A 23480-nucleotide genomic window follows, 5' to 3' on the forward strand; every position below is an offset into this window, starting at 1 on the left:
CAGGTTCTCCTGTAATTCTTTCAGTCAATACTACCTAAAATTGTTCCTCACAATCAGAACAGCCGGGGGGGGGGGGGGGGGGCGAGGGGTCACTGGAATCCTTTTCTTTCGAGTCACCCAGGAACAAAAGGGGCTTTAAAGCAAATTAGCCAAAATCCCCCTCCCATCTCCCCTCCCTGCCTCTTACAAAAGGCAGGGACCCAGCAAGGGCCAGGCTGTGCTCTGAACCCAGCTGAAACCGGGGCTGAGTACAGAGCTTCTGTGCTTTGGGAGGCTGCCTGGGCTCAAGCCCCTCTGCTCCTGTGGTCCTCCCTTTGCTGGGAGCCTTTTGCCTGGCCGGTGGGATGCTGGTGTTCACTGGCAGCTGGGATGATGGCTCCAGCAAGCAGGGACAGAGGTCCTGCCCTTCCCGGTGCTGTGAGACATCACTGCCTTTAGCTGCTGTAATGGGTTTCTAAAATTAGCCGCACACTGTGCCCTTGGGCTCGGGCAGGACATTTCTCCCTTGTTTAATATCAAAAGTGGAAGGAAAAAAGGAAAGGAAGCACAAAAGCACCTGGTCAATGCATGTCTAAGTTTACTTTATCGCTTGTCCCACGGAACTCAACATCTATTTTAAGTCATTTATGAGCAGTACAAGTGTGCATAGCTGCGGGAGTTTTGCAATTCCAAGACACCACATACAGCTTCTAAAAAAAGCAAATTTAACCTTCCCAACAAAGCCTCACCAAGCATCCCACCCTTCCCCGGATCACGTTTCCCAGTTATGGATTTCAGACAGCAAAAGCTCATCTCCTCCACATCCGAAGTTGATTTGTTTATGAAGAGGTCCCCAGCATGCAGCAGCATCATCCCCTTGCTGGCATCTCACCCCATGGTGCCTCCCTTCTGGATGGGCTTGGTCTCCCCCGTGCCAAGTGGGACAGATGCCGGTTGGTCCCTTGGGATTTATCCCTTCAGTTCTTGAGTATTTTACATTTTGCCGTGGGCCACAGCTCCTATAAATAAAGCTGGGCTGCCCGGGGCAGATGTGAAGCCTGCGGCTGCCTGCACGCTCCGTGCGAGGCCCTGGCTCCCCAGCAGTGTGAGTGTGAATAGATCTGAATCTGTAATGAAATATTAATTGGAAACAACCCTGTTCTGCTGTCTTCAGAGGGGAGTTTTAATTGAGGACCACTCTAACAAGCTAGGATCTTCCTGCACCATGCAGTGAAGCCGAGGGGGTGCTGGGACCTGCTCTTTACAATCAGAGCCTCTCCCATCATCTCTGTCTCCCCAGATCAACCCAAATTAGCAGCCAAGCGTTCATCACCCACCACCAGCAATTGCTTCATTTGACTTGTGGTTCCCTAAGAGAGTCAGAGGTTGAGCAGAGCAACTACGGGGCAACCCCCGTGTGAGGCAGGTCCTGCTTGGGATTAGGTGAAGCCATTGCACCCAGAAGAGCAATCGATGCTCAGCAGAAACGCCTCAGCAAGGAGAGCGTCTGGAGCATCCCTGTGAGCTCAGTCCTGACCACCAACACCTCCCTTCATGCCCATTAAGTCCCATTAGACCCCAGTTAACCAGGTTGTTTTCAAGCCAAGGGCTGGTGCTCAGCAGCCTGGTACAAGGCACTGCAGGAGGTCCCAAAAAGCCCTTGAGATGCAGCACAGGACCAAGCAACAGCTTCTCTGGACCTGAGAGGCTGTGAGGATGCAATGCGCTGAGCAACCCCATCTTTGGGGATGGCTGATGTCTATCTGCTGCTCCATCAGAGCCCGGCAGGACTGCTTCCCTTCTGATACATCAGTAAACCGGAGCAAAATGGGACTTCCCAAACATCACAACACTTCAAAATGCAAGTTCAGGGGCTTGGATTCCCCCCCAGTTTCTGGGTAAATTTAGCCCACTCAGCGTTGCACTGGGCTCAAAAGAGGATGGAAAGAGATTGCATCCGGGAGCTACCTCTTGCGCTTCCCGTGTATTCTGGTAAAGACTGAGCTCTCTGGGACATCAGGAGGACACGGGCACTGCTGCAGCCTCCTCTGGGAGGGAGGGCTGGAAACACCGTGTCCCACGGAACAACTCTGTTAGCTGAGGCCTTTGATTCCCAAGGGGAGGATCAATGCCTCCATCCTACGAAGCAGAAAGCAAAGCTATAGTGAAGAGGCTGGCAGGGAGCGAAGGGACAAGGTCCTGCTGTGGGGTGAAAGGGGTGCTGGCGCCAGCGGGGTTGTCTCCAGCAGTCACTGCCACATTTCACCCTCATCCCCGTCCTTGTGGAACCTGTGGATGTGGTCGGCGTACCTGGGGAAAGGACAGGGCGCGTTAACTCACAGCATGGTCTGAAGCGCTTCGGTGGCTGAGCACTGCTGGTGATAAACAGCATCGCACTTGGCTCCAGCCAAGCTCAGGGCGACTGGAGTCTGGGCACGGGTCTGACCCCGGTCTCCACATTTGGCTTCCTCACTGGGCAAGAACTCACTGGAGGGGGTTTGGAAACCACACGGCTGAGGACACGCGGTTGCCCTGCTCCGTGCACTTTTTCTCCCCCTTCATCCTCACTGGATTAAGGGTTTAAAACCCAGTGAACTGCCCCCATTTCCAGGACCGAGGTGCACCGAGTACTGCCCAAAGTTTCTGCTGCAAACCACCACGCTCTGCCCACCAAACCCAGCAGATGATGCTCCCAGGCCCCAGGCCGCCCCAGCCTATCCCCACACTCACTTCTTAGCGCAGTAGGCGGCACAGTCCCTCCCCACGCTCTCGCTCCAGGCTGTTTTGTAGAGCACCTGCATAGTAAGAAACACAATCAATCAGCTCTGCCCTCCCCAGCCCATCTCTGCCTGCCCTTCCAGCAGCCTCTGTCAACACTGCGCCATCCCAGCCCATTCCATCCCATCCCTGGTATCCCATCCCCATGGCTATGGGCAAAATCCCTGCTGCAGCATTTGCAGATGCCTTGTTTGCAGCAAGCAGAGACCTAAAGCAGTGCTCTGGGTAAAACTGGTTCTGCAGCCTTGCATTAAGCAGTGTGGAGAAACCCAGCGTGTGCTCCAAGGGGATGCCCTCGGGACAGTCAGGGTGACCTTTTCCATGGGTTATTTTTGCTGCTGTGGTTTGGGGTAAGGTGGGAGCGCTCCAGGCTGCACACGGATGGAGATGTGGGTTTGGGGTAGGCTTAAGGGAGGTCACTGCTCGGTTTGGGTTCTTTCCCCCTTTGTGCCAACCGGTTTCCATTTCAAAGCTGTGGTTTGAGGAGGTGGTGGTGGGGTTGGGAAGGGGGAGCAGCCGTCTCACTGCAGGCTGATGCGTTCCAGCCCTGGGGATTTGTAAGCGGTGGTTATCACCAGGGAAGCACCGTAACTGCACCAGCAGCCGCCAGCCGGCCGCAAATGAGGGCTCACTGCAATCACAACAGGCAGAAGGCAGCGGCTGGGCAGGGGTGAAGGCTGTGCTGTCTCTGGAATTAGGGCAAAGACATTGCTCCTGCTGCAGGGCCGGGTGCCGGCTTCCCGGCCCTTTTGTGTTGCATGAAAGAAGATCATCCCAGCCATCTAATATTTATAAATCTCACCTTTTCATTTTTATAGGTTAGAGCTTTAAAGTTGAATGAGGTTTAACTTCTCCTGTCCTCAAAATAACACAAAATCAGGTTTACTTTGAGATCAGGAGAGAAACATTTTTGACTTCTCTTTCATCTCGTTGCATCATTTAATTATTTATGATTTGTTTGGGTTTTGTTGGGGTTTTTATTATGTTTCTGCCTGAAATGATAAATAAGCTCCCAGCAACTGTGGACGGAGATGGGAGGAGTTTGCGCCATGACCATCTCCCAGGGGATTCTGGCTGGCTCAAGCCTCTGTTCCTACCCAAACCTCTACTTCCAGCCCTAATGTACAGTGGAGGAAACACGAAAACTAGAGACAAACAAACAGAGCCACAGGGCAAGGAAGAAACATGGGGAGAACCAGAGCTTGCACAGCAGAATGCAGAGCCAGAGCTCATCACCTGGAGAGGCAGCGAACGTGACCGAGCTCCACCATGCAGGAGGTTAAGGGCTGTATCCAGAAACAGGGAGGTGGAATTGCACATGGTCTAGAAACAGGCACTGTGTGTGTTGTGTGTATTTATCCCTAACATTACCTATGGCATTAGCATCACAGGGATCAATCAGAGCTGGCCTGTGCTGTGCTGTGCTGCCTGCTGAGCACAGGGCTCGATGCCTGTGCACAGGGCTGGGGAACCAGACCTGCATGCAAGTGTGCTAAACCCCGTGTGAGCTCCCAGCATGGTGACCCCAGGGCCCGGTTCCAGGCATGATACAAAGCCACAGACAGCTCCCATCTCCTGCCCTCAGGCAAGCCTATGCCCACTCGAGGGTGCCCATTCCCTCCCTATGGAGCCAAGGGGGATATTTACTGACGGGTCCGTGTCCCTGTGCTGCGCATGCTCTCCGGAGCCAGAGGTACACCGGCTGCAATGCACTTGCTTGGCATAACAGCTCAAAAAGGAAAACATTCCCCCTGGATGGGATGCTTGTTAGCATCTTATTGGGGTGCCCGCCCTGCTGTGGCCCCCCACTTACCAGGAAGACGAGGCAGTGCAGGAACAGGGTGTAGAAGAAGGCAATGGTACGAGCGGTCTTGTTGGACAGGATGAGCCGCCCCTGCAGCAAGAGCAGAATGGGAAAATCCCATTTTAATGCGGGTCAGTGGAAACCAACCCTTCCCGTGCACAGGCTCAGAGAGACCCTGGCCAGGACTGGGGCCCTGTTTCTGCAGGGCCCTATGTAAACACGCAGGCGAAGTGGGATGCTTTGCCATCGGCGACCATCTCCAAGCACGGTGACTGCCATGAGGGCCTATGCCTTGTGCCCCAAAATGCCCAAATAAAGGTGAATTCAGGGCTGTCAACTGCAGGGTCCCCCCCTGCACTGAATACTCTCTTGGGGGTCATTTTGAGCCCCCTGTGCCCCAGGTCTCTTCACTGGCTCTATTTGCTCCCAGCCCTGACTCGGTGCCTGCCTGCTGCTCTGCAGAGAAGCGCCAGCTGTGATCAAGTCTCACACATCCTTAAGGCATGAGCTCAAGGAAGTTGTGCTTTGCAGCGTCCCCTCGCTGCCTCCTCGGCAGGAATACGGAGCAAACCCGGCACTGGTGCTCCCCAAGCACAGCCCTGCCTGCGCCCCAGCTCCAGCGCAGGAGCCCAGGAACAGCGTGCCCAAGGATGCTGTGAGTGCTCCATCCCTGGCAGTGCTCAAGGCCAGGCTGGACAGAGCCTTGGGTGCCATGGTTTAGTGTGAGGTGTCCCTGCCCATGGCAGGGGCTGGAACTGGATGAGCTTCAGGTCCTTCCCAACCCAAACCACTCTATGAGTCTATGAATGACTTCAAGGATGATTCCGTAGCCAGACCCACAGTGATGCTGCAGACATCCAAGCACCCTGGCACGTTTTAGGGGTGACCACTCTGCACTCATCAACCTCCTGCCACCCCTCCTGTGAACCTCCAGCCAGCTCAGCCTAAAGCAACCACAGTCCCATTCCATGCCTCTGGATCCACAGGCAGCAAAGAGCTGGTAAAGTGGGATTAAAGGCTCTGTACAGTGTGGAGCCCCCAGCTTTGGCAGCGGCAGCTTGCTGAGAGCCACGTGCAGCGAGGGCTGAGCCCTCAAGAATGCAGTCACTGCTGAGCTGCTGACTGGGGGGGAGCTGCTGCCAGCCCCAGGCTGCTCTCCCTTGTGCTGCACAGGGGAGGCTCGTGGCTCGACATGATGGTCCCAGGGGTCCCAATGGGAAAACCTTCACGTCCATCCCTTCAAAAGAGCCAAAGCCAGGAGTAACCACAGCCTAGAAAAGCAGCTTGTGAAGGACAGATCCCACCTTCCTACATGGCAACTTCTCATTCCCCTGTAAAACCTAGGGATTCAATTATGGACATAAGCACATTCCCCAGCCAGCAGACGGGCTTTCCAGAGCTGGCATTAAAACCCACAGAGCTCCCACCAAACCCATTCGGGGCTGAAATCTTCTCTGCTATTCACGGCCACAGTGGAGGCTGCTGTAACAAACAAGATTATGTTCTTAAATATTCCCAAGGAATAACTCCCCACAGCCCGTTCCTTTGTAAATGCCTTTCATGAATTCTCCGTGGGGCTGGCACGCCACCCAATCCACATTCATGCTGGCATTTGCTTGATTTTCATGTAAATGACAACTTTGCCTTCATTACAAGGTATTTCTGCGTTCTGTGGCTGGTGCAGAGCAGGGGTCCCACATTAACCTCTGTCACGCCGGATAACCGGGGTTAACTCCACCAGAACCTGCTGCTCATGTCCCACATTCAAACGCTAAGTCAGATTTTCTCAATACCCACATTTTTAGCTCAGAAAGTAGCACCCACCACTAAGAGGTGGTAACCAGAACCCACGGCAGCAGCAGGAGGGGTGCTGCTCAGGGCCAGGCGAGGACCCTCTGCGCCGCAGGCACCAGCAGCTCCCCAGTATTTTCCCTGATGCCCTTCTGGAAGGAAGAACCAGAGCAGGAAGGGTCAGGGCTCAGGAAGAGGTTTTATGGAGGATGTGATAAGGACCCCTGGATGCCTGAGGATGCCGGGAGGTGCTTCCCTCACCCATCGCATCCCGCTCCCAGCGCTGCCCCGGGGAAGCTGTGGGCATGGCCTGCGGGGACGGTGGTTGGTTCACAATGATCCTCTGAGACACAAACTGTCCCTGAGCTCTGGAGCTGTGCCCTGACACTGCAGTGACCTGGGCTGTGGCATCGCTGGCTGCATTGGAGCTGGGTCACCCACTCCAGGCAGGACCCCCTGGGATGCTGTGGGATGGAGCTGGGGAAAGGGGAAGGAAAGAGGAAAGTGATCTCTCCTAAACCGAGCCCCGTCACGGCCTGCATCTCTCCTGGGGCCAAGCCCAGCAGCAGCATCCCCTGTGCTACAATCCTCCCAGCCCCCCCGCTCGGGCATGGCTCACTCACCATGCTCAGCGTGGCTTTATCCCAGGGACTGAGGCTCAGGTACTTCCGCTGGCGTTCCTGCAAGGAAAAGGCACAAGAAGCTGATTTTGAGGCTCAAAGGGGCGTGCAAATCAGGGAAGGAGCCCCGTGCCCCGCGCTGCTCCCAGTGCCCCATGCACACAGCCACAGGGGAGGACATTGTGTGGGTACAATGTGCATAACCAGACACGGAGCGGAACAACCTGCTCCTCGACTGCACCGCGCTGCAAAGCCTCTTCCCTGCCTATGCTGTGCAAAGCCGTGCTCTGTGATGCTGAATGCCCCTGCTGCAGGAGGCAATGGAGGGGCTGGTGTGGAGGGAAGGTGCTGGGGGGGTTCATACCTTCCTGCTGAAGGAGGAGAAGGGGTCCAGGCGCTCTTCATACTGGGACGAGTAGCGCTGCTCGGTGTCATCCCTGCTGCCACTCTGCGGGAGCAAAGACAAGGTGAGATCTCCAGGTACCGGTGCTGGTGTAGCTGCTGGTACCTATCCCCTCAGTGCAAGCAGTGTATGGACACCCAGCGCAGGGCCGGAGCCCCCCTGGCTCCCCATAGCAGCTCATTTGGAATGAAATGACCCCCAAAGGATGCAGCAACACAGCCCAGAGCTGACCCTTGGGGCAGACAGCATCTGCCCCCTTCAAAAAGAAGCACAACCAGAGCTATTTAACAAAGTCCTTTCTTCCATGGGATTCCATTCATGTCTCCCAACTTTTTGTCCTTTCCATGAGATAATACTCATTGTGTCACCACAGAGAGCTACCTGGGAACACCTGGGCTAGGGCAAATCCCTCTCTGAATTCCTTTGCTGCTGGACCAGGTAGGAGGGAGACAGTGGTTTAGGAGGTGGAAACCATTGCTTAAGCATACAGTGGTTGTTAGCTGGGCAAAGGGCAAGGAGAATGAGGAACACTCCTTGAAAGAAGCGAAGGATTTAGGTCAGTTCAGACAGGCTGAGCTTTAAACTTCTCCTTGGACAGAGGAGGAACAGCAGCAGCGAGCCCTGAGCTCATGCATCCTGCACATCCCTGCTCCTCCTTTCTCCAACACTACCTCTGCAGGTCATGAGAATTAGAGATTCCGCATCATTCCTACCCAAAACCGGCTTGGAAGAAGCAACGTGGTGTCACCAACCACGGCCACAGCCTGCTGCAAGCCTCGGCTCCCAGCTACACGGGCTGCACATCCCAACTGAAGGGCTCCGGTGCCAATCCCCATCTCCCCCAGCACCGCGCCTCATCCAGCTCTGCCCCACCAGCGCGGTGATGCCTGACATTTACCGGGGTCCTTCTGGCCCCGTTCCTGTGCGCCGCTGCTTGTCCTGCCCGGCACGGCAGCGGGGTGGCCGGTGCCAGCACGGGTAAAGCCGGCCGCACGCAGACCTTTAGCAAATATGCCCTTACGCGCCGCAATCCGATCCACGGGTCAGCAGGAGCCAGCGATGAGAGCAGCTCCCGCTTTAGGGGCCATGGATTCCCTGCAGCCTGGCCTTATGGGATGATCTTTGATGGGTATTTTTAACGTGTCACATGCCCGCTGAGGTGGGAATTATGCAATTCCCCCCGTGCTGCGGTGGCGAAGGCTTTTGCTCTTTAGCTCATGTGAATGGCACTCAGGGGTTGCCTTGCGGCAGCTGATAAACACGGGGGTGAAACAGGCAAAAATGTCACAGGGGCTGGCCCGGCACCATCACAGACGCAGATGTAAGAGCCAAATAAGGTCCTTCGCTGCTGCGGGAGGTTCCCATCCCCTATTCAAATACCCATCAATAGAACAGGCTCAGCCAGCACCGAAAGGCAGCAGCTCCGGGGGGGGTCCAGGGCAGGCAGCGCAAGGAGCAGGCATTCAAACCAACGTCCCAGCCCCTGTCATTGTCACTTTGGCTGTCACAAGGAAAGCCCGAGGCCACGGTAGCCCACCAAGGAGGTGGTTGCCATTGTGAGCTCCCCAGGTGGGAAACCCCCAGGAATGTGCAGGGATGAGACCCGGAGGGACACAGCACACGCAGAGCGGGTTGCAGCAAAGCCTGGCCCCTTCCCAGCCTCCTCCTGGCGGTACTGGGATTGTTTTGGGTCGGGCTGGTTTCTGCCCATGGGAGGCGGAAGCCGAGTAGCAATCTCTGCTGGCCATTCAGGGTGGTGGGAGGGAGCGCAGGTAGGAAGCGTTTGCCAGGCTCTAACTGCAGGGATGTGTTACAGAAGGTCCTGATTTAACCACTTGCTGCCTGGTCAGGCAGAAGCATTGAGGACTTGTGAGCCGGAGCGTCACACAGCTGGCAGCGAGCATCAGAGGGGTTTGTAGTAGCTCTTTCATGGGGGGGAATGGGACATCTTTGGTGCCATTATTCTGGCATCAAAGATGACAGACACCCTCCAGCAGAGTTACAAACTGGCAGAGAGGTTGGGTACCTGCTCCTTGAGACAGCACCGAACCCTTTTCCACCCCTATTAGCTCCAATTGTTTAACTTCCATGCAAGGTGCATGTGGGTGATGTGCAGTTTCCCCACTGATCCTGCACACACAGGGTAATGGTCTGTGCTTGGCGTATGATCGTCAGAGTGAACCCGCACGGACAGGCAGGCAGGCACTCACCCGGCCAGGGTAGCTCTGCAGGAACTTGATCTTCTCATAGAGCTTGATGTTGTCAGCTCTCAGGTTGTCCAGCTCGCTCTGCAGGGCATGCACCGTGTGCTGCATCATGCGGTTCTCCTGCGTGGGGGGAGCAAGGGAGCTGTCAGCAGCGAGGCCGGGGCTGGTTTGGTGCATCCAGGCAGGTTCAGTCCCCTCTCAGTGATTAAAGTCCTCAGGCTTTGAATTAAAATTGCTCCCAAATTGTCCCATCTGCTCCCAAACAGGGCCCCCAGTCCTGAACCCTTGACAAACCTGATCCCTCCGTGACTGAAGAAGGGCAGCAAAGGTGGCTGTGGGTGGCTGTGGGTGGCTGTGGGTGGCTGAGATGCAAAGCCAACCTGCTGGCTTTGAAGAGGTTGTTTTGAGCTGAGCTTCAATTTGTGGAGCTATTGGGTTTTTACCCCGCACCACATCCCCTGCGTGCCTGTTATCCAGCTCCCCCAAACGCTGTGCCAGACGGCCAAGCACATCTGCAAGGTGACAAGGATTTGGAGCTGCCCTTGAATTGGAGCATCACCGACAGGCTGCGGGAGGCTTTGGGGCATTCTCTTGCTTGCAGGGTGCTGATCCTAAACTCCCTGCAGGTCACTAAAGCAGCCAGCCCCAGACCATGGTCCTGCAGCCCCGCTGCCACCCTCCGCACCCAACGTACCCCCTCCAGCTCCTGGTTCCGGGCCCGGAAACGTTCCCTCTGGCTGGAGATGATGGAGAGGAGCGAGTCCACCTGCCCCTCGGGGAGCGCGGTGCCAGGGGATGGTGGGTGACCTGCGGGCAACGCTTGCATTGAGAGGTGATGCAGCAGGTGCCCACCTCCACCCCGGTCCTCCCTCTGACACCCAGGCACTGTTCCGGAGGGCACCCTGTGTAGGTGATGCCCAGCACCCCATTTCTGTCCTGGCACTTTGCTGTTGCAGCACGGCCTGGTTCTGATGGTTTGGTTTTCATTTCTGGGGGACTTATCCTGGGAATGGAGGTTCACTCCCCAGGGAAGACCCACTGTATTTGGTACAACCCTTGGCTGCCTTCCCATGACCCCAGTCCTGCCTGTCCCTCCCCTGTACCTTCCGCAGCAGCTGTAGCCCTAAGAAGAGACCCAGTGCCACAACCATCCCCTCCATCACTTTCTCTTCTCTCCCGTATCCCTCCTTGCAAAACAGCCACCCCCATTTGTACTTTCTCCTCTCTCAGCCAGCCCAGCAGGGCAGGGGCTGCTCACCCGCAGCATCGCCAGCTTGCTGCGCCCCATTCTGTGGGTGCCCCACATGCCTGCCCCCCACAGCTGGGCTCTGCAGGTGCCAGGGGCCTGCGGCCATCCCTCCTGCCTCTGCCTTCCCAGCAACGGGAGGAGGCATCCGTGGCCAAGGAGAACTATGTCCCTGGGGCCATGACTCAACGGCTACACAGAGGAGCTATTCATAGCAGCATGGGTGGCTGCAGGCTGTTTGGGGCTGTAGCTGTGATATTGGTTATCACCTCAAAGCCTTTCAAAACAAAAAGAAAATAACAACAACGACAACAAAAAAACAGAGTAAAAAGGGAAGGAAATGGGTTTCTTCCAGAGGAGCCAGTGTTGCTATTTGTTTGATTAATTTTCTCCTGCAGATCTTGGCACGGGAGCCAGTGTAAAGGAAGTGTTTATCTCAATGGCTCTGGAAGGGGTTTGGTGTGGAAAGAGCAGGAGCCAAAGCACCTTGGTTCAACCCAGGGGCCTGGTGTGTGCCGACTGCACTGCTTTGGGAACAGCAGGAGGAGAGGCAAACCATGGATCAAACCATCATGGATCAAACCATGGCAACCCATCAGCGGCCCCAGTGAAGGACACGCTGAGAGGGCAACGTCTGCGCCTGCTCAGGAGCATCCTCTCGCCACCATCCCTGGCGGTGACCACCCTGCCCGCAGCACCCGCGTGGTCACCACCAGCACCCAGAGCTCACCATAGAACAGCGCCGTGGCCTCCTTGATGGGCTCAGGAATCTTCTCCAGGCCGGGCTCCGCTGCTCCCTGCACAGCACAAGCAGAGGGGATGAAGCATTTCCTACCCCCCAAAGGTGCTTGGTCAAAGCAAACCCCTCCTGGGTCCTGCGACCACCCTGGCACCCACAGCCCTGGGGGAAGCATTGGTGTCAGGCAGGCGCTCTGCAAGGACCAAGGCTGAGACAACACAGGCTGGTGTTCAACCCTGTGATCCCATCCTTTGTCCTGGAAGGATAAGGGCTGGCCAGTCCCTGGATGCCACTATTGCCAACCCTTCCCATACCAGCCCCATCCCCATTGCACGGCATGGTGCAATCTGCTGGGTGAGTCATGAGGGAGAAAGAAAAAAGAGGAAAAGGAAGTAAATAGAAGGTGATGAAACCACCCCCATGCCTGCTGCCGAGCCCTCCACCAGCGATAGCCAGCCCCTGGGGCCACTTTGAGAGGTCCCTGGAGCCCAGCACCGTGGGTCGGGGTTACCTCTGCATCCGGGCGATGCACGGCGGACAGGGCTTGGATGGTGCTGAGGTCGTGCTCCAGCTTGGCGATGAGCTCCTTCTGGCCCCCCAGCGTGGACACAGCCTCCGTCAGCTGGATCTGCAGCTCCGCACAGCGCACTGGAAGACAGAGCCGGGGCCATCACCCAGGGGTGGCCCAAACACCGGGGGTTTGCCAAGCGGACACCGAAAAGCTGAGAAACCCCAACCTGGGGCACCAGAACCAACTCACAAGCAACAGCCCCGCTTTCTCCTTGTTTCTAGGGCAGACCACACCGGCAACCCCTGCTCTGCTCCAGGCAAAGGGGACCAGGGGTGCAGCCCACCTTGGTGATGCCCCAGCACCACCTTAGCCATCCCTACCAGCACCATTGCCGCATCCCAGTGCCACCGGCAACGCGAGCAGGCAGCTGCTTGCACTGTGCAACTGCTTCACACGCACCAGCAAGACACGGTTGGTGCCCCAGGGGTACCCGGCAGCATCCTGGGCAGAGTGGGGAGACCTGGAGAGGAATGCGGGGAGCTGAGCCCATGAACTGGCCCTGGGTCTGGTCTGCAGAGCAGAAGGGCGATGGAGGTGGCTGTGAGCAGCACATCCCGGGCTATGGGCACTGGCACAGGCAGATACGGGGGGGGTGGCTGCTGCGGGGGTGGGGAGACATGTCCCAGGAGGGGCTCAGGTGGGACCGATCCTGCCCCAGGTGCTGTGGGAGGCCATGCAGCCCCCAGTGTCCCGCTCGGCCCATTTGGAACAAACAAGCCCTTTTTCCAGTTGCCCCCCCCCAGTCAAACCCACGCCCTAAACCACAACAGGCGCTGGCTGGAATGCTGCAGGAGCAAAACAAAAGCCTCTCCTTCCCCTCGTATAACCCCGGCCCAGATGTGAAGCAACAGAGGGATGCGTCAGGGCCAGAACACACAGCGCAGGACCAGCACCGCAGGGCAAGCGCCTCGCTCCGTTTGCAAACCCATCCCGAAACACGGAGCATCAGTGAGCAGGAGCCCTGTCCTGCAGCAGAAATCAGCTTGCTTCACCTCCCTTGCTGCCAGCAATGTCTGAGCCTGGCTGGAAAACCTGCCCATAGGAAGGCTCAGCCCCTGCGCTGTGCACCGCCAGCCTCTCCGCTGCAGGGATGCAGGATTCATCCCTCTGAGCCTGGATTTCCAGGTAGGTGAAAGCTCAGGTCCCGGCTGTTCCAGTCCCTCCCTGATAATTCCCATTGTAATTATTCCTTTAAATTCCAGACGGCTGGAAGGCAAAACCATCCTCATTTATCAGCAGCCAGGGAGCAGGAGGTGCAAAGGCTGCCTGGGAAGCAGGGGGAGAGGTGAGGGCAGACGCTTGCACCCTCAGGGCCCCTCCTCTACCCTCTCTCGAGGCTTCAGACAAGAGATGCAGAGCGGGTGCAGCTCAATTCCAGCTCTCCCAGTCCTGCCCCATGGGAGCTGCCCCATGCACCCCAACCGAACGTGTCTGGGGGTCCTTGCATGGAGCTCAGTGCCCTGCAGCGCCCGGCTGGACCCAGATCCCGATCCCCCTTTTTGGCATCCACGCAATTCCTGCGTGACTCGTAAGGGAGCCGGCCGGCCTGCAGGGAAGGGCGGCCACAGGCTTCAGACACAAGGCATGGATTTACGGCTTTTCCCCCTGAGTATCTGCATTTGTAGGGCGCAGAGAAAAGGCCGAGGAAGAGGCAGGAGCGGCTGTGATGAAGGCGCAGCCCCGCTGGAGGTCAGTGTTTCTCAAGAAATGGGGAATCGCTGCCTGCTCCCGGAGCCTGGGTGGCCCGATGCTAAATATCTGCGTTAACACGACTTGGAAAGAAGAAAACCTCTTCCCTACGGTTAATTATTTAATTGGCTGTCTCTTTAAATTGCATTAAAATGTAATTGGGAAGCTATTACCCGCCAAACATGGGCTGTGGGGCCCAATTCTGCACAAGGCAGCCCTGATCGCGGCGCAAAGGGCCTGATGCTGTGCTCGGGTGGGAGCAGAGCAGAGGCTGGCAGGGGCAGGACGCGTCCCCTGCCTCCCACCCTGCCCCAGAACCTCCGCAGAGCTGAGCTTTGGCATCCTGGATCCCAGCTCCTGAGTTTCTCTCTTCGATCCCTTTTGCTTTTGAGCTACAGGGACCGAGATTTTCAGTTTGCTCAGGAGGAAAAAGGGGCACCAAAGAAACACATCTCCCGGTTCTAACGGAGGCCGCATCCCTCCTTCCCCTGGGTTTCACCGCCTCAGCATCTGAGCTTCTACAAACAGAAAAGACCAGACCCACGTCCGACACTGAAGCGACCAAACCGCACGGAACTTCTCTCTCATGTCCCCTTCAGTGCCCCTGCACAGTTGGTTCCTGGTGGCTCTTCCTCTAATCATAACTTCCTTGCTCAAAGGGGCAGCGGCCACCCGCGAGCTCTTCACTGCTCTGCCAGCGACTCCTCACCTCCAGCAGCAGGGGACGGCTCTGCCGGCCATGCAGGTCAGCTCCGGCATTGAGAGCCAGCAAAAGAACCTCTGCCTTTGTGCGCTGCAAGCGGCTGTGCTGGAAAGCCCTTGCTCTGACCCCTCAGATGTGCAAGGACCTCAAAAGCTGCAGAAGGAGGAGGGGTTCTGCACGGGGTAATGGGACAAAGGAGGTGCAGCCCTGAGGAAACGGGGATTTTAAACCACGTATCTTCAGCCTCAGGCTCTGTCATCCCTGAGTTCTGAGGCCATGGGCCTGACCTTGCCATCACCTTACGAAGGAGTGCAGCAGTTGGGCAACCAAACGAGGGCAGAGTCCCCTGCCCTGCCTGGTGCCCCACTCCAGGGCTGCTCAGCGCAGGCGGCTCTGGATTTGACTTGTCTGATGCACAGAAAACGAGGAGCTGAGGCTGGACTATTGCTGACAGGGGCCTTCCACCTCCCTGGGAGTCCTTTGGAAGGTGGCAGAGTTGTGCATGGGCACTTGTGATGTCCCTAGATAGCGGTTCCCTGGGTGAACCCCCCTTGAGCAGGGTTTTCCTCATTCAAATTCCCCAATGACACTGATCCGAAATCCCTGAGTGTTCATCTGGCCTGGATAACAGTAACACACGGGGCACCGAAAGGAGGTTCTATGGACAGGCTCCCAGGAGCTGTCAACAACCACATGGCTTCAGGCCATAAGCAAGTGGCCAGTGCAGTCACTGAGCTTGGGGCAGCACCTTAACCCTGCAGCTGGACCCTCATGGGGACTCCTGGGCTTGGAGAGAAGCACCTTGCAGGACAACGATGGACCACAAGCCTCATCCTACACCCGTAACCCTGACCAAATCTTCAGGTCTCCTTTGGATCACTGATGAAATTGCCCGGCACAAGAGGGGAGAGGGACCAGGCCCCTTGCAGGGAATCACCCACTTTGCAAAGGACTGATCACCCCTCAGGAAGAATACTATTGGTGAGGCCCCTGAAGAGCATCAGATCTTGCCCAAACCTGAGTGATCAGAAAGCCTCTGCTCAAGGAGTGTGCTGGAAAGGAGATGTCTGTTCTGGGAAGCCTGAATGTACCTCCAAGGAGGAGCGCAGCCACGGATGGGATGTTTCTGGAAAACGGGAAGCATCCGTGTGGAGAGGCCATGTGGTGACACGAAGGTGTCTCACGCTGAGAGGAAGCAAAGTGGTTCTAACCCAAGCGTAAAGGATTGAGATGAGCCTCACGCTGTCGCTGTGGCTAGCCCCGTGGATAGCTCACACCGCTCCGAAGCTGCAAGGTAAAACCCTTGCAGTGAATATCGAGGGAAACAAGTCCTGGAGCCCCCGGCTCCTCGGGGGGCACTGAGCCCAGCGGATGCAGGGGCTGCGAGACAGCGAGCCCGGTGCTGTCAGGGAGCAACAGCAACTTTGACTCCTGTAACAAGCCCCGGCAATTGGACTCCCTTGGCAAATCATCCAAAATAAACAGCATCTGTTTTCACAGATGGAGAAAATTAAGAGGCACTAGCAACTTAGTTTGAAGTTATAAGGCCAGACATAAATAAATGAGAGGCAATCTTTCCATAAGATGGTGGCTTGATTACTGAGGATACAGACAGATGAATAAATCACCTTGGGGTGAGATAGGCTGTAACTTGCTACACATCCATGAGACAGGAGTAACTGCTCATGTGCATCCTCTGAGCCCGAAGGAAACGAGAGGCAAGTGGTATTGCTGAAGGGAGCTGCCCGGTAGGAGCACACACACACGGGCATTTACTGCAAATTAGCTGATGCTCTGCAAGTTCACACCCTGATTTGCCTTATGGTAACTTTTTAATCTCCCTCCGTTACTGTCTGGCCTCCTTGAATTTACATAACTGTAAAGAAACAAGAAAACAAGAGAGGTGATGTGGCATGCTTTGTAAACGTACCCTCTCAGAAGGCAACTGAAGTGCACTGAAACCCACTACTTCAAAGGGTTTAAGTCTACTTCATTGACTGGAAGGAAGATGATGGTAAGATAACTAAACCTTGCAGTATCTTGACATGAAGGCTGAGAAACCCAGGCACAAAGCTGGAGACTTACTCAACACAAACACTGTTCGAGCGCGCCAGGATGAGGAGTGGGAGCCAAAGCTCCGGGAGCTGGGTCTGCCATGGGCCCTTTGATGTTTCCAGCTCCTTCACCTTTCCCCATGTTGGGCTACCCCTGTTAACGTCTGGGTTGCTGTGGCCAGTTACTTAGGAGGTGAAATGGTCGTTCTTCCCTATGCAGAAATGAGCGCTGGGGCTTTTTGGCATCTCTCTGCCATGAATGTTTTCAAGCCAACAAAGTCTTACCTCCAGTGCTACCTGATGAGCTCCCAGGTTTATACATAAACTAAGGCACAACTTCAGGCTCTTGAAATACTTGGCATTTAGTTTTTAAGGAAGTCTGGAAAACACAGTACTGTTATAGCCCAAAGTCCTGCTCCGCTTCCAGGAGAATCAAAGGGAGACGACTTGTCTCTGCGCTTTGTAGCTGAAGGGACAGGGTCTGTGCTGCAGATTCAACCCGGGATCAACCAGATGATTTGCTCTGTCCTCCTTTTAGTCTATGAATACACCAAGGAAGAAAGATCGGAGCCAAAACGCTTCCCGCAACGGGAAGGTTGTCAAAGGCCTTTCAGTATTGTACAGCTCAATGGTTCTAGTTCTGTCTTGACCTTTTCATAGTGTGGGACAGCATTTCTGCATGGTCCAGACTTGTGTGGGAGTCATTCAATCTGTCTTAGCTTTATGCAAGGCCTTTTCCTTGGGGCCACCATTGCTGTGAGCTGTCATAGGCTGAGAAACAGGACACGGCAGCAGGGAATGATTGGACGTTTCTTTTCTGCAAGGCATCAGAGCCCTGTCTCTCAAACCCAGCAGAGTCCTCTGAGGTGCACATCTCTTCAGAGGTAAAGACTGAAGAGCAGGCTGTAGCACAAAAGCCCAGCTGAGCTGTCTGCTGAGGTGCACCTCACCTCGTATGAAAAATCACCATCACATGAAGGGGATATATTCTGCCAAGAATCTCTGAAGAGTGAATAAAGATACTGGAGATCAAGCACTCCAGAGATCAGCCTCCAAGTTTGCTTATGGGTAGCAATCAGGCTGCGCTTGTTTATCACCTCTGTACCTGCCATGAGGTTATTCTCTGACCAGACCTTCTATGGGTTTCTAAAAAGGCAAAAAAAGAAGGCAGATGATGAGAAGGGAATGACAACATCCCTGAAAGCCATTTGCAACTCCTAGCACCCTACTTAGTCTCTAGCCACAGTTGCCAGCCCTAGAAAAGTTCCAAGAATGAAGTGGTGAGGTTGCTCTGCAGATATAGAGGCTCTAAGAGAAGACATCAAGAACCTTAAGGGATGTATGCAGATGTGCAGTCCTAGACAACAAGGGCTGGGACTGGCACCAGTGAAGGCAGCAAGAAGAACCCTCCTCATTTTTACTTGGCTGTGATGCCAAAAAGATGAGAAAAAGTAGGCACAGTAGAAACCAGATCACATCCACCAACCCGAGGACAAAACTGGAGACTTCATCTGCCCAAGTGGCATTGGGTTGGGAGCACAGGGAAAAGCCCTCTCACCCTAAGCTGCCACACTCATACCAGCACATGAGCATCCTCTCTGAGTCCCTTGCAGCCCTTTTCATCAGTGCCCTGAGATATATCAGTGAAAGTGGCTTAGGGGATGAGCAAAACAAGCCACAAACTGCAGGGAGATGAGTGCTGGGTGAGCAGCTCCCTACCCAGCTCTCTGCGTTCCTCTGCCAGCACAAGAGGTGCAGGCAAGATTTCTGCTCCCTCCCCTCCTTTTCCCCCTTTCTTTTCACTTTTGGAGGGCTTGCTGGGAAGGGAAGGTTTGAAGGATTCCTCCTTCCCTTTCCCTCCTGGCCCAGCCACTCCAAAATAAACAGCCCCCAGCAAAGAACCACAGCGCTGCTTAATAAATTCACCCTGTAACGACAGAGATTTCACAGAAGCAGGGATTATTTCCAAGGATACGAAGATAATTACATGGGTAACTAGGAAGAGTTCAAGAAAACAGTTTGAATTTTCTTATCAGTTTCCCATAGCTTGGAGCAAGAAGAAAATAAAATGCTCTACTGTAATCAAATCATGTTCTCTGAAGCCCTCTCTTGGCAAGCACACGATTTCTTCACCACTTACACCAGAAATACTTAGAAGAAAATGACTGCCTTTCAAAATGGAAAGAAATAGGACCCAAAAGCACCGCCTCAGCTGCTCACGGGTTGTTCTTACCTGGTGGGGACATGATGCCACGTGAAAAAATACCCCTCTTCCCACTGAAAGACAAACTACCTCTTGCTGACTGCCTCTTACTACATAGCCAGTACCTGTGGCACTGAGGTGCTCACAGGGGACTTACTTATTCCTGCACCTAAGGACACCATAAACAAGGATTTGTCCCATTAACTCAGCAAATGCCTGTAACATTTCCTGCATAAAACCTCTCCCTTGCTACAGCATCTAACTCCAGAAGCAGCTTTTTACCAGCAGGACAGTGGGGACATACAGCTGCGCCCCAGTGCTGACCAGTAAGGGGCTGGGGGAACACGCAGCATGCACTTCTGAGAAGGAGATTTTCAGCACCTTCTGAAGGGCTATCAATAAAGCTATCATGGAAGAGCCAACTACATCCATGGAAGACCATACATATCTGCTCCTGACTTCCGAGATGTATCCCTGTGGTTTCACTTGCCTTCCTAGTTTTCCAAAAATAAACTTTTGGAGATTTCAGCTTGAGAGAACACTGCTTTTATCCTGGATGCATGCTTCTGAGCTACAATGAACCCTCTCCAGCTCCTGCTGTATCAGGTCTGTGCTTTCACAAGTATAATGCAGCTTTTGCTTACAACCACGTGTGTGATCTTAGTAGTTCAGTGTCGAGTCGATACCACCATACCTAAAGAAAAGTGCAGGTTATAAATACACAAATTAATCAACTTGAGTCATGGCACTTTGGAAGTGTAGCTGTTTAGTATCAAGATTAAAGTGGTTAGGGTCAAGTTATACAAGGTGATACCATTTATAGCAACCAACAGTTTGACCGGTAGTTAAAAAAGTAGGGGAAAAAGAAAAGGTGTTAAACCCAGAACCTTTATATCAAATGGAACAACCTGTCACAGACATTTCAAAAGCAGAGAACAGACATTTATAAAGAAATAAAGGCATTAAATACCCTATTCAACAGGACCAGAGCCCACAACGAGGCACACAACACAAGAACTTGCAGCCTGGCAGGAAAGATATGGTATGTACTGCAGGAGATGATGTAAATAAGTGCCCCCAAATCATCTTCAATTCACAATTAGAACACGGACATAAGCACACAGGCAAGTGCACGCACACACACACACACACACACATGCTCTACCTGAATCCCAAAGTATTCAAGCTAGAGATTTATTCTAGCTTTTAAAAGACAATTCCTGATAAACTGATGGATTACAACAACTGTTCCTCACCACACTTCAAATTCAAGGCTCTGTAAAGACTGAGTACATTGATAGGAACAACTTATCATAAGGCACTAGAAGAGGAATTTATCTTTATAGGAAGTATCTGTAAAAATAGAGAGACAAATATATGGGAAAATTCTTTTACATTTTCAGTTTTGAATCTAAAGCATTTCTAACCTCAGGCAATGCCTTGAATCTCTTTTGTTAAGATCAGCTAATACATGGTTATGGTGCTCAGAGCAATCCCCCTTGCAGCCTCAGACCCCAAATCCACCTGTTTTGTCTATGAAGGCAGGTGCCCACCTCTCACTGACTGCAGCAGGAACCATCGCCCTTGAATTTCACTGGAAATAGGATACAGTGTGGAAATCTAACACTTCAGCATTTAAGGTATTGAAAACATTTCCCTCCTCCCCCTGGAAACCGATACACAGAAAGCAAAGTTTCCTCCTCTGGAGAAACACAAATCCCCCCCCCCCCCGCCAGCTTCATCCCCTGGGCACCACGGAGCCAGAACCACCAATGTAAATGTTTGCTGCTTGGGACTCAGGTCTCACCTTAAGAAAGACAGCCCACGCGGAATTGTGTTTGTATAAAAGATATTTACTTCAATTATCACACCTAGGGTGCTAGTGAATAATAATAATAATACATCGTGTGAGTTTCATACAGTGATATTGCTTCTCCATATCATATAGGGACCGTTGTACAGTGCTGAGAACAAACATTATATGGCTAACCAAACAAAGACAGAAGAAACAATGCCATTCTGCTGACGGAGGGAGCGCTGCCCTGCTACTGCCAGCCATATAAACTCTTACTTTCTTTATGTTTAAACAAATACCAAGAAATAAAATGTTACAAAAGATGAGTCACAGCAACACAACGTGGGCTTCTCAAAGCTACTTGTACAAAAAAAACCCCAAAAAAACAAACCCAAAAAAACAAACAAAAAAAAAAAAAGACTTTTTTTTTTTTTTTCTTTTCTTTTTGGTCAATTGGGTCTTTGTGAGGATTTTTTTTTTTTCTTTTTTTCCTTTTTTCTTTTTTCCTCCTTTTTTCAACCTGTGATTTGTGACTATAACAAACAAGCTCTAAAAACACCTAAGACTTAGTGCGTTACAGGGGGAAAAAAAAAAAGTAGAAAATACTGCTAAAAATGTAAGACACCACAAATACACTGGGGGGGGGGGGGGGGGGAACTGAGCTTATTATTAAAAATAAAAACCAAGGAAAAAAAAAAAAGGTTCTCAGGAAAAAGTACACCACTTTCTGTTTGAGTTCATCTTGTGCTGTGTTAGTAGTCGGGGCATCTCCAAGCTCTGCCCATTCTCATGGCAAGTAGTTATTGCACAAATGCAAAGAGTTAATTTTTTTTCTTTTCATTAAAAAAACAGAACAAAATAATAACTGAAAAGGGACATGAGGGAAACAATTCAAAATATAAGGAAAAGAACATCCCCCTCCCTCGCCACCCCCCCCCCCCCCAGCCAGCCTCCATCTGCTTTGGAATTATCATCCAGATTCGTACAGCGACAATCTCGCAGCATTCCCAGCGAGTGCTGCTTTCCCAAAAGGAATGGCAGAAAACGCTTTTCAACACAGAACTGCATAGAGGATTCTGACAGGAACAACCTTTTTGTGTCACAGAGGTTACCCAGTAATTACCAGAGGGCTTTTGCTTTGTGTGTCTCTCTCGCTCCTTTTTATTCCCTCAGACTATGCCAGAAGGAAAGAACCTCGCGTGGGAAATTCATCGGATGGTTTTTAGTGGGACCCCCTCGAAAGGCAAAGTGCAAATTTGCTTCCAGATCTTCAGGAGTGGTGATGTGCCCTGCAACTAGCTCAGCACTGCCTGTCTCTGCCCACCACAGGGTTGTACTGCAGGGCCGAGTGGTTCGGTGCTACCGAAGGCCCTTTGCATCATCCCTCGTGCAGATGCACGCTCTCCCTGCCTTAAGCAGGGGCAATTTTGAGCACAAGAGGTTTTAGTTTGGCTTAATGCAGCTCCTTCTCTTGCTTGCTTGCCAAGGGTGACCTATCCAGGGAGAGCCTGTCTGAACGTGTTCTGACACTGCAAGAAACTAACCACCTCCTCCGTGACCGAGATCAGTTCACAACGTGTATTTCCAGAGTTTGCACCAGGAAAAGTTGCTGCTGCACAAGGTGATGTTTTGTCTTTTTTTCCTTGACCAACTTTGAATGAGAAGAAAATCAGCTCTGAATTCAGAAATGCAAACATATGCCAACAAAGATGAACATCACAGGAAACCAGTCTCTCGTTTTAAATTAACACTCTCGAGTAAATCACTATGTACTTTGACAAAGGGGCACTGCATCTTCATGACATTCTCAGTAGAGGCTCTAGGAGGCTAAGGGTATTTTCTTTCTCTGTATATTTTAAGTCTCTTCTCTCACAACTGAGGCTTCTTATTCTCAGTCCTAAATTATTTTAAAACTATTTAAATAATATTATTTATTAGGCATTTCGATAAAAATACTTTAAAAAAAGAAAATGATTGCTCTAGCAAACACAACAGGGGCACCATGATATGGATACTACGACGAGCCAACACCTCCCGCTCCATCGCTAGGACAGCCCAGACCTTCTCCAACGTCCGTTTAGGGGATATGTATACTCCTGTTGTGTTTGTATCAAACAAAAACAAACTTCAAAAAAACAACTGTTAAAATTAATCTCATAAATAGGACATATTAGATTGTTTTCCTAATTACAAACCACCTTTATATACTTCACCTTATGATGCTGTAGAGAGAGCAAGCTTGGAAAATAACACATAAGCGCTGGTAAGGGCTGAGGATGCCAGTGTGTGAAAGCCACTTAACAAAACCAAATGAAGACTGGAATGACTTTATAGTGCCTCGCCACCCAGAGACCACGAGGCTCAGGGCACGGAAACGAAGACAGTGTGTATCACTAATGGCACAAGAGGACATGGTCACACTTAGCAATGGCTGAAGTCCACAAGTGTTTCCTGAATGCTGAACAGACCTATGAGTATGCTGGGTGAGACTGAGCCTTACAAGCACACTGTGGGTGATGGTGAACCTTCTAACCCAAGACCCCACCATGCTGCTGGAGCCAACCCAGATGGATATGTATTTTGTTCTTCCCCAGGAACCTGAATTCTCCTAAACTAGAGCTTGTGCTCGCCTGCATTTGGATACGAACCTCCAAACGCAGAGCGAGAATTGCTATTGCACAAAGACTTCACACAGTGTCTGAAGTGCTCATCAGCAATGGGGCAACTCGTGTCGGGCCACTGAAACGCTCCTTGATGGGTGCTTGCTTCCCCCCCCAAAATGAAAAGCGGCTGTGAAAGCTGCAATCTAGATCACTGTGCTTTAGATTATTCTCCACAAAGAGATTCGGAATTAAGGCACATAGCTTTCCAAGTAGAGAAAGTTTGTTAAATAGGAAA

At 52.7% G+C, this 23480-nt stretch overlaps 1 protein-coding gene across 1 annotated transcript in view; it reads right to left on the reverse strand.

Annotated features, from left to right (window-relative positions):
- Positions 1-560: 560 nt before the first annotated feature.
- CUX1 (cut like homeobox 1) overlaps positions 561-23480 on the reverse strand; it is a 269998-nt gene continuing 247078 nt past the window's right edge. The window contains exons 15-23 of the mRNA XM_065694954.1: positions 12079-12215; positions 11559-11625; positions 10277-10389; positions 9586-9702; positions 7337-7420; positions 6976-7032; positions 4571-4651; positions 2710-2774; positions 561-2289 (exon numbers count right to left, since the gene is read on the reverse strand). Of these exons, the coding sequence (XP_065551026.1) occupies positions 2229-2289; positions 2710-2774; positions 4571-4651; positions 6976-7032; positions 7337-7420; positions 9586-9702; positions 10277-10389; positions 11559-11625; positions 12079-12215 (782 nt within the window). The 3' untranslated portion in view covers positions 561-2228. The remainder of the gene's footprint in view (positions 2290-2709; positions 2775-4570; positions 4652-6975; positions 7033-7336; positions 7421-9585; positions 9703-10276; positions 10390-11558; positions 11626-12078; positions 12216-23480) is intronic.

This window comes from Lathamus discolor, chromosome 14, assembly GCF_037157495.1.
Source record: "Lathamus discolor isolate bLatDis1 chromosome 14, bLatDis1.hap1, whole genome shotgun sequence".
Classification (NCBI taxonomy): Eukaryota; Metazoa; Chordata; class Aves; order Psittaciformes; family Psittacidae; genus Lathamus; species Lathamus discolor.